At 60.9% G+C, this 9,845-nt stretch overlaps 2 protein-coding genes across 12 annotated transcripts in view; one reads left to right on the top strand and one right to left on the bottom strand.

The window, feature by feature from the left end:
• Fcer2 (Fc epsilon receptor II) overlaps positions 1 to 5,958 on the top strand; it is a 13,863-nt gene extending 7,905 nt beyond the window's left edge. For all 9 annotated transcript variants that reach the window (XM_048813130.1, XM_048813129.1, XM_048813122.1 and 6 more), the window contains 8 exons: positions 201 to 254; positions 687 to 749; positions 951 to 1,013; positions 1,140 to 1,202; positions 1,286 to 1,375; positions 3,390 to 3,541; positions 3,659 to 3,765; positions 4,029 to 5,958. In XM_048813130.1, coding sequence (XP_048669087.1) covers positions 201 to 254; positions 687 to 749; positions 951 to 1,013; positions 1,140 to 1,202; positions 1,286 to 1,375; positions 3,390 to 3,541; positions 3,659 to 3,765; positions 4,029 to 4,227 — 791 coding nt within the window. In that variant the 3' untranslated portion in view covers positions 4,228 to 5,958. The remainder of the gene's footprint in view (positions 1 to 200; positions 255 to 686; positions 750 to 950; positions 1,014 to 1,139; positions 1,203 to 1,285; positions 1,376 to 3,389; positions 3,542 to 3,658; positions 3,766 to 4,028) is intronic.
• Positions 5,959 to 8,025: 2,067 nt separating this feature from the next.
• On the bottom strand, positions 8,026 to 9,600 carry Trappc5 (trafficking protein particle complex subunit 5). 3 transcript variants are annotated; one of them, XM_015503715.2, is made up of 2 exons: positions 9,546 to 9,600; positions 8,026 to 8,637 (listed from the first exon to the last, which is right to left on the bottom strand). In XM_015503715.2, exon 2 carries the CDS (start codon positions 8,623 to 8,625, stop codon positions 8,059 to 8,061), a length of 567 nt encoding a protein of 188 aa, XP_015359201.1. In that variant the 5' UTR covers positions 8,626 to 8,637; positions 9,546 to 9,600; the 3' UTR covers positions 8,026 to 8,058. The 3 variants fall into 3 exon arrangements, with proteins under 3 accessions (XP_015359201.1, XP_015359202.1, XP_048669120.1); XM_015503716.2 differs by having other exon boundaries at positions 9,473 to 9,590; XM_048813163.1 differs by having other exon boundaries at positions 9,452 to 9,571.
• Between the last annotated feature and the right edge of the window lie 245 nt (positions 9,601 to 9,845).

Below are 9,845 nucleotides of genomic sequence, written 5' to 3'. Positions count from 1 at the left end.
TAGCACCAGGAGAGCCCCACCCCCTTTGGAGCCCAATTTCCCCAATTGCCAGTCCCTCCTTGGAGCCCCCCCCACACACTTCCCTGTCCCCCAGCCTTTGAGCAACTCCCTCGAGCTGTACCCCAAGCCTCCGACCCCAGCTGGCAGGGGGCAGGGGTGCGTGGAAGCAGCTGGTGGTCCTCACCTTCTCCCCTCCCCAGACTGGGACACTGAGCGGAACCTGAGACAGCTGGAAGACTCTGCTGCCCGGAACGGTAGGGGAGGCCGAGGTGGAGGCTGGGACACCCTGCTCTGGTCCCCCTTCTACCACTGACACTGGGGACGGCCCCTCCCTGGGCCTCAGTGTGCCCCCGTGACGCCCCCTCCCCGCGGGCTTGGAGGCTGCCCTGCCGGCCTCGTCCACTCCTCTGCAGTGGGTCCCTGTCAGTCGTGGGCTGCGCCTGGGCAGACGCGCAAAGCCCTCGGGGACTTCTGCATTTCACCCTGGTGAGGGGAGGGTCCACAGGTCCCTTCTCTTCCTGCTGCATCTCCCTGAGTATATGCCCGCCTCCCCCCTAAAACCCTCGAGAAACGAGAAGCCACCGTTGGTGACGATGCAAAGGAGGCCTCCTCGCTTCGGGGCCAGGAGGGGTTCAAGGCCCCGTCTTGGTAGTTCCTGAGGACACTTCTTCTGTCCCACACCCCAGTCTCTCAAGTTTCCAAGGACCTGCACAGATACCAGAGTGACCAAATGGCCCAGAAGTCCCAGGGTGAGCCTCTTCTGGATGGGGACTCGGAATGGGGGAGGATGGGGGCTTGGGTGGCCACTGCACACACCATGGCAGGGCCCAGTGTGACACCTGCCACACCTGGGGACTGAGCAGGCAGCCCTGAGAAGCCAGAGAAAGAGGCTGGGAGCCGGGTGGGGCTGTGGGAGCCTTGGGGACTCAGGGGCCACTTCTCTGAACCAGCTGCTCAGCTGTCGCAGAACGTGAAAAGACTCCAGGCCCAGCAGACGCAACTGGAATCTCAGGGTGAGAGACGGGCAGGGGCCCGGGGCAGACTGTGGGAGGGACAGCCCCAGAGCCACGGGGGACCAGGCCCGGGGACCCTCTGGCCCCTAAGCATCGTCCCCAGCCCTGCCCTCTTACATCCGCCAGACTCTGAGCTCTCCTGGAACCTGGACAGACTCCGAGCAGACCTGAGCGACAGCAAGTCCCAGAGTGAGGCTTGGGAAGGTGCGGGGGGGGGGGGGGGGAGTGTCTGCCGCTTGTCCCTGAGCACCGCCCCCTTCCTGTCCCCCAAGGCTTGAATGAGAGGCGTGCCGCCTCCGACTCGTTGCAAAAGCTCCAGGAAGAGGTGGCCAAGCTGTGGATGGAGATACTGGTGTCCAAGGGTGAGTGTGGGTCTGGGGCCCGTGGGGGCACGGTCACTGTGGCGTGCTGGAGACACACATGACGGCTGGTGTGCGTGTGCATGTGGGGTGTCTGTGTGTCTGTGCAGCAGTGTCTCTTGGGGACACAGGGGGTGTGTGCGGCAGGGTTTGCCTGGGGATGTCGATGGGTCCAGGCTTGTGGAGGAGGGGGGCAGCTGAAGGACAGAGATGCCCTCGGGATTCCACTACCTCCCTCGCTGAATCCAGGGCTCCCAAGCCTTTAGCCGGCTCTGGGTCAAATCAGTCCAGGATTGACCCCTACTGGGTTCCCTTTTCTGCTGTCCTGCCCACCCAGGGGGCTCAGCGGGGTGGGGTGGGGGCAGACATCAGCAGGATTCACTCCTCACCCACCACCGCAGCCCCCCTGGTAGACTGACCTGTCCGGGGAGAGGGAGGGGTCTTGACCAGGAGGCCAGCAGGCTGCAGAGAGCCCAGGAAATGGTGCCTGGACTGCTGTCAGCCCCCCACCAACACCCCTGCCCTCCATCTTCCCTTTTCCACCTCCGGGGAGGCCCCGCTGCCCCCCCCCCACCCACCCGGTAAAGAGGAGGAAGGACCCTGCTTCAGAAGAAGAAGTCCCAGGCCCCAGGGTGTGGCGTGGCTCTGGGAATCCCAGCAAGAAACCCCGCTGTGGTCCCCTGGGGAGGGTGGTGGATGTGGGGCTCCAGGTGGTGCTACCCCTGACCCACCTCCCCACTTCCACCTCTCCTTGAACTTTCCTTTTTATGATTAGTTTTTAAATTGACATGGGGTCTTGCTACTGCTGCCCAGGCCAACCTCGAGCTCCCAGGTCAACCGATCCTCCTGCCTCAGCCTCCCAAGTTGCTGGGGCCACAAGCCCACATCACTATGTCCAGCCCTAAGGCCTTCTCTCTGGGCCTAGAGTTGTTCTCTTCCCATTCAATGCTGTGCCCACAGAGGGCTGGGGACTGGTTGCCATTTCCAGCCCAAGCCCCCTCCCCATCTCCAGAGCCTTCCCTACACAACACTATAAAAAGGTCTAGTTCAGGGCTAGAGAGGAGCTCCCTGGTGCAGCATGTGCTTAACATGCATGGGACCCCGGGTTTGATCCCAAGCACCAAAAGAAGAAAGAAAAGGGGGCGGGGGGTCTACTTTAAAGCAAGAGAGAACCAGCCAGTAACGGTAGGTTTAAGCTCCCACCTTGGAGTCTTGGGGACCATGACTGTTTCTGAGGGCTTCCCCGGGATGGGGAAAGGGGAGAAAGAGACCAAGCTGGCCTCACACAGGCGCTTGGGGACTGGCGCTGAGGTCCCTTCTCCGTCCATGTACCTCTAAGCAGAGGGAAGCCAGCCATCTTGGCTCCCCAGAAAGGAGCCAGGAGATCTGGTCTGGGGGTGCTGCCAGTGATGGTGGCCACCACTGTCACTGGAGCTGTTTGTGGTGATAGAGCCCAGGGCAGCGTGATGGTGACAAAGATGTGGCTGGCAAGGTTGGTAAAGGTGGCGTCTGCTCTGGTGTGGGCCATGGAGACAGTTGCTGTGGCAGCTGGTGCCTGTGGCAATGACATTGGTGATGAAGGGGCTGCTGACCTTGGAGGTGTCCGTGGTGATGTGGTGATGAGGTGATGCGGCAATGGCGTATCTGTGACGAAGGCGGTGGTGATTAATGTGCCCGTGGAGGGGTTTGTGGTGGTGATGGTTGGGCTTGTGTTATGTCCATGGTGTTGGTGACCACAGGTTCACGTATAGTGACGAGGCCAGCAGTTGAGGGGTTTCTGGCCATGGACCAAGGTGCCTCTGGCTGTAAGGTGGTGTGTGGGCTGGTGTGCCCTGGAGCTGGTCCTGTGTGGCCGCATCAGGGCCCAGTGAAGAAGTCAGCCTGCGAGACTGTCAGGCTCTGGGGAGGACCCACAAGTGGCTTCAGGGGACATCCACCCTGCCCACCGTGCCCACAGTGCCCATCACGGTGCCCACCGCCCTGCCACCCTGAGCCTCTCCTCCGTGTGCCATCCCAGGCTCCACGTGCAACACGTGCCCCGAGGGGTGGCTCCATTTCCGACAGAAGTGCTACTACTTCGGCCAGGGCGCCAAGCGCTGGGTCCAGGCCCGGTTCACCTGTGACGACCTGGAAGGGCGTCTGGTCAGCATCCACAGCCAGGAGGAGCAGGTGGCCTGGGCTCCGCTGAGGCTGCGGGCAGCAGGGTGGGGGGCAGGCGTCCCACCCCAGCCTCCTGGAGTGAGCGGGAGGGACCGGGCCCATCTCCAGCCTGGTCCTGCCTCCCAGGACTTCCTGACCAAGCGTGCCAACAAGAAGGGCTCCTGGATTGGCCTCCGGGACCTGGACTTGGAGGGGGAGTTTATCTGGATGGACGGGAGCCCCCTGGACTACAGGTGAGAGGGGGCCTTGGGGGACATGTGCGGAGGTGGGGGCGCCCCGGCAGGGCCTCGAGGAGGATGCCCAAGCCCAGAGTGGAAGGCAAGCCTAGGCTCAGGGCAAGGCCGAGCGGGGACAGGGGAAGGAGACAGTCACAGACCCAGAAAGGGGAACCCGGGACAAGAAGGGAGGACGACGGGGGGGGGGGGGGGCAGACTCAGGGGGACCTGCCAGGGGCCGGGAGGGGCTGCCATCCTCTGATCCAAGCCTCTCCCCCCAGCAACTGGAATCTGGGGGAGCCCAACAACGGGGACCAGGGCGAGGACTGCGTGATGATGCTGGGCTCGGGCAAGTGGAACGACGCCTCCTGCCGCAGCGAGCTGGACGCCTGGGTGTGCGAGCAGCTGGCCACCTGCGGGCCACCCGCCCCCTCAGCCTCCGGGGATGTGCTGGAACCTGTACCCACAGAAGGGCACTGACAGACCCCTGCCCACCTCCCCCCACCCGCACCTCGATCACAGGAACAGCTGAGCCCAGAGTGGGACCCTAAGGACCCCCAGCAAGGCCTGGGTGCCACTTTGTAGCTAAAAGTTCCCTGTGACATCCCTCCCCAAACTGGCCCATCCCTGCTCCCGTCAGCGCCCCAGAGGGCCTGTCCCTTGCTTTTCAGCTAAGCTGGTCATCACCACTTCCCGCCTTCAAAGGCCCGGTGCCCCCAGAGCCTGTGCTGGCCGTTGGCAGGATGGAAGACCCTCGCGGCTCTGGTACAGACTGGCAGCCCTGCCACCCCGGGCGCTGCGGGGGACACAGGGTCTCTCGCCTCAGACCACCCTGTGCTTCGTCTGTGACTCCCACCCCATCAGGAGTGCCCTGTCCCCTCCCCTGTCTTCAGCACCTTAGGACAGAGACCCCCAGCTCAGGCAGCCAGGCCTGCTGCCCGGCCTGCCTCGGTGGCCCCTGCTCTTGTCCCTGCCTCGGGACAGGCTGGAGCTGGTGCCCCAGGCCACCCAGCTGAGGTGGAGTTGGGCCTCCCTGCCAACTCTCTCTCCCTTCACCACAAGAAATGGGCGCTAGGTGAGGCCTGGAGATGAAGACTGCGGGGTGCCACGGACCCTGGAAATTTGTAGGTCAAGGCAGTGGACCCCCAGCCAATCCCCCCACCCCAGGGCCCCAGAGGGAGGGCACAATTGAGGCAGGGGCAGTGCCCAAACACGGCTGGTGCAGAGAAGGCGTTCACAAGAAAGCGCTCACAAAGTGCTCTCTGGATAGGGGACAGGGAGGGGACCTGGTGACTCAGGCCAGTTCAGGTCTGGAAGTGCCCGGGAGGCTGAGGCAGCAGAAGGTGGACCCAGACTGACAAGGGTCAGCCAGTGCCAGGGACAGAGGGAGGAAGCAGGTCAGGATCCCAGGTCAGGCCAAGGCTGGGGTCCCCTTGGCCTTGGCTTTTTCCCTGGAGACCCCTCCGCATCTGCAGGAAATGCCTCGTTCAGAACCCGCTTCCTTCTCACCCTGCCGCTGCCTTGGTCCTGCTCCACCTCACCCCCCACATGGTCTGTTCCAGCTCCAAGTCTTCCCTGCTCTTTTTGAGATGGGGTCTGTGTGGCTGAGGCTAGCCCCAAACTCCTGGGTTCAAGTAATCCTCCTGCCTCAGCCACCCAAGCAGCTGAAACTACAGGCACACGACACCACACCCAGCTCCAGTCTCCCTCTTCACTGTCCCCAAACCTTCCATAAGTTTCCTGACAGCTCAGAGGAAAAAACCAAGTCCTTTAGGTTCCCTGTATGATGGCAGAAGCCCTCATGCTCCCCCCCACCTGCCTCCCCGCTATTCCCTGGACATGTGTGCTTGCCCACCTCAGGGACTTTGCATGAGTTCCTCCTGCTCAATCCGCCCTCCAAGTTTTTGCTCTCAGTGGGGCTTGTCCCAACTTCCCCACCCACCCAATTTAAAGTCACAACTCCTGAATGGGAGTGCAGCTCAGTGGTAGACGCACCTTACCTGAGCAAAGCCCTGGGCTCATCCTCAGCACTGCAAAATAAATAAATAAATAAATAAAATTGCACCCGGATGTGTCTCCCACTCTCAGTTAGAATGTGAGCTTCAGAAGGGCAGATACCTTCATTTCCTTCTAAGCTGTGTCTCCTGTGTCTGGCTTATAATAGATGGTCAATAAATATTTGTCTAATAAATATGCATGACCATGGACAAATGACCTCTCATGGACTCTGCTTTGTAGCCCATGAAATGATGATGTGTCTTGCGTGGCTCACCACCGACGGGTGCTTGGCTCATCCTCCTTCCCCTACCCACCAGTCTGGGGGCTCCCAGGAGTTTACTTGCAGCCCAAAGCATCCTAAGTCAGAGCTGTAGTGATCACAAGCTGCCTCCCCTTCTACTCTCGTCCTGAACAGGGACCAGCTCTGCATCCCACAACTTGTCCACACTCCTCTTCAGCAGGAGCAGGCAGACCCTGGACCCTCCATTCCCCGTTGACCAGCTCTCCCGTCTTCCCTATTTCTCTCTGGCATCCTCACCGCCTCTGGGTAGACCTGGCTGCTCCACTTCCCCTCCTGCCTCTTGCTCCTGCAATCTGATCACCTCCTCTCCAGCAGGCCCTGGAAGCCACTCTCACCAGGGTCCCCAGGATGTGACTGAGGATGCTAAGCTCAAAAATGCCTGCATCTCCCTCCATACATACCCACCTCCTTCTGTTTACCAAGACTCCAGCCCCTCATCCTTCCTCCAGGCCTCTGGCTTCCTCTCTGCACCAGCCCCAGACCCCTCTCCTGAAATCAGGGATCCCAACTCCCAGACAGGTACACCAGTTGGCCTCTTAGATTGACCCCACCCAAGCCCTCTCCCAGAGTCACCCCTGCCCCAGACAACTATTCTGTGACCACCTGTGCTTCAAGATGCAGGTAATCAACATTTTTGTTTTTCCAGTGCTAAGGAATGAACCCAGGGATGCTTTACCACCGAACTACAACCCCAGCTCTTTTATTTTCATTTTGAGAAAAGGTCTTGCTAAGTTGCTGAGGCTGGCCTGACACTTGAAATACTCCTGCCTCAGCCTCCTGAGTTGCTGGAATTACAGGTACATTCTACCGCACCCGACTTACTAGTTTTATTCATCCTCTTGACACCACTTTCTTGCTAACATGCTGGAGGCCACCCTGGTCTGCCGCCTCTTGCTGGGATGCTGGAACTGTTCTCCGACAAGACCAGTGTCCCTCAGTCATGGGACAGCTAGGTGGAGCATCTAAATAGCAACCGTTCAGAAGTCACTTGTATGGGTCCTGGCAGTGGGGGCAAAAGGAAGTGGAGATTTGGCCAAAAATTAGGAGGATGCTTCCTGGTGAGAAAGAGGGATCAGCTGGTAGGCAGAAGGGAAAGGAAGGCTACTTGTGTGATCTTTTAATTTTCAGCAAGAAAAATATTGGTATATCAAATGTATTTAAAATTAAAACATTTTAAGTGTAAAGATGACTTTAGACTCCCACCCCCCTTTTGAGAGACAGGTCCCGATAGCCATGGATCTCGAAAGTGCAGTTCCGGGAGCTCAAGGAATGCAAATTCTTGAGCACACCACAAACCTGCAGGATCTGAGACTCTGGGGGTAGGCCCCAGCCAGTTGTTTTAAGAAACTCTCCAGGTAACTCTGATGTCCTAAAGCACTGCTTCTGAAACTAAGGTACACAGGGGTCCCCAGAAGATTCTGCAACAGTTTAGATTCTGATTAAGAGATTTTGCACTCTGACAAGAGCCCAGGTGATACTAGTGCTGCAGGTCCCTGGACCACATTTGAGTAACAAAGGTCTAGGGGTAGAGGGAACAAGCACTCTTACCCTGTTTTAAGGGCACACGGCCACACCCATTCCTTTGCACCTTCTCAGGCAGCCTTCAGACTGTCAACAGAATGACGGGACCACACCACAGGGCATAAAGCATCTACTCTCTGGTCCCTGGCACAAAGTCGGCCATCCCGGGCTCCATCTTAGCCTGATCTCAACCCCCATCCCCCAGCCCTCCACCTTGGAGACAGCCTCTGTGATTCTACAAAGTGCTGGCACTCCCACCATCTCCCGCTGCCTGGCCTATCTTTGGGACCTCCCAATCCCCTCACCCAAATCCCAACCTTATCTGAAAGCCCAACCTAGGTCAAACCCTCCACCTTCCCACCTACTATAAACAAGCTCCACAGCCTCGGGAAAGGACCTGGGTCACAGCGTTGAGTGCATCTCTGAAGCCCCCACACAAGACACAAGACACAACTGGGAAAGGGGCTTTCTGCATCCTTTATCTCCCGGGCTCAGCGGCCCTCCAGGGCCCGGTCACGGGCAATGACGGCCTCTTCAAACTTGATCATGAGCGTGGTGCCCTTGTGCCAGTGCGCCGTGACCTTGGCAGGGAAGCCGCTGTGTGTGAGTACGGCCTCCACGATGCCGGCCGTGAAGCTGGCGCAGTTGAGCGTGCTGTTCTCCTTGGGCACCGAGATGTAGGTGTTGATGAGCGGCTCCCGCTCGATGATGTAGAAGGTGCGCGCGTCGTCATTGGCCTGCTCCAGCTTGTCAGCCTCCTTGCCAAAGAGCGCCTTCCACACGGCCCCCTTGACGAAGAGCAGCGCACCCAGCACCTTGGTCTCCCGCCGGGACCCCTTTTCCCGAGCCACCAGTGCGTCGAGGACGCGCGCGCCCACCTGGCGGCCCAACGCGGCCAGGCGCGCCTGCAGCTCAGCCACCGAGAAGACGCGGCTCTGGCAGTGCTGCACCAGTTCGGAAAAGAGCAGCGCGAAGGCGCTCAGGCTCACTTCAGTGCGCGGCCGCGCCAGTGCGCGCTCCAGCAACGCAGACTTCCCGCGCGTGAAGCGCGCCTCCATGCCGCTGCGGCCCTGTAGGGAGACCACGGAACACCGTGTCAGGGACGATGGGAAGGGGGACCTGGCGGGGAGGGCCAGGGGAAACCTGGGGACCACCCACCCCACCTGTCCGCATCGGAGTTGCACGCTGCAACACTGACCACCTTCAGGAACTTTCCTGCCTAACCCCTAGGCAAGACAAAATACATGGGGAGGGAGGAAAGGGCTGTATCCAGCCCAAAGGCCTAGAGGGACGGGGGCAGGTGAGATCCCTGGGTCCAGCCAGGAGGATGAAGGAAAGCCCCATTCTAGTCCCACACCCTTCGGCAGCTCCGACTGTCGCTTGGGAAGCCTGGCTGCACGGTGACCTGGGTGGGCCTGGGTGGTTTAGTCTGGTGGGGGGTCCCTCATGGGTGGAGGGACACTAGAGGGAGGGGCGTGCTGTCAGAGCCGAGCTCGGGGCAGCCAGAAGAGGGCGCCGGCATCCTCCTGCCGCAGCGCACTAAGCCACAGCTGCCGGGGGTGCAAGGGGGAAATGGGGCGAGGGGGCGCCGAGAAGCCCTCCCCTCCCCCCTCTCCATCCTGGGGTGAGGGTGCCGCCACCGGGGTTCAGAAGGGAAGCGGAGAATCCCGCCCCCACCATGCAGAGCCCCGGCCAGAAGCTGGAGGGTCCGGGGATGCCGAGACGGCGCCTACGAGCTCGCGCGAGGTGGCAGCGGGAGCGCCGAGCCCCGGCCCAGGCTGCGGAGGGGGGTGCGCAGCGCTGCGGGGAGGGGAAGGGCCCACCCAGCGCGCGACCCCCCGGGTGGGCCAAAGCGGGCGAACCCGGGAACACGGACGCTGATACCCCGGCACTGGACGCACGGACCCGTGGGCAGGGGTCGGGGAGCGGTCGAGGCTTGGCCCGGGCAGGGGTCGCGGGCAGGCGGGCGGGATCTCACCGGGAACTGAGGCCGTCGGTTCGGCCACACTTCTTTGACGACGCCGTAAAAGACGCTGCGTGCGCAGGCGCGCGGGGGGCCGGGCGTGTGGGCGAGGCGCGCGCGGCGTTACCCGAGAATGGCCGCTGGAGGGCGCGCGTATCCACCGGGCCAGCGGCTGAGTATCCAGCCATGGCTTTGGTTGGCCCATGAGCGGGAGGACAGCAGTACATGTGGTCTCCTGCTCAGGAGCACAGGTACCACGATGAGCACACGTCTCTTGCCTCTGGAGCACATGCATGCCCTTGAGCACATGTTCTC

The sequence above is a fragment of the Marmota marmota genome, unplaced genomic scaffold (genome assembly GCF_001458135.2).
Source record: "Marmota marmota marmota unplaced genomic scaffold, marMar, whole genome shotgun sequence".
Classification (NCBI taxonomy): Eukaryota; Metazoa; Chordata; class Mammalia; order Rodentia; family Sciuridae; genus Marmota; species Marmota marmota.
Note: the sequence above shows the minus strand (reverse complement) of the source record. Positions and strands in the feature narration are given on the sequence as shown.

Bases quoted from the DNA above. Each gene is read 5' to 3' on its own strand.
- Trappc5 (XM_015503715.2), bottom strand. From the start codon at position 8,625: ATGGAGGCGCGCTTCACGCGCGGGAAGTCTGCGTTGCTGGAGCGCGCA.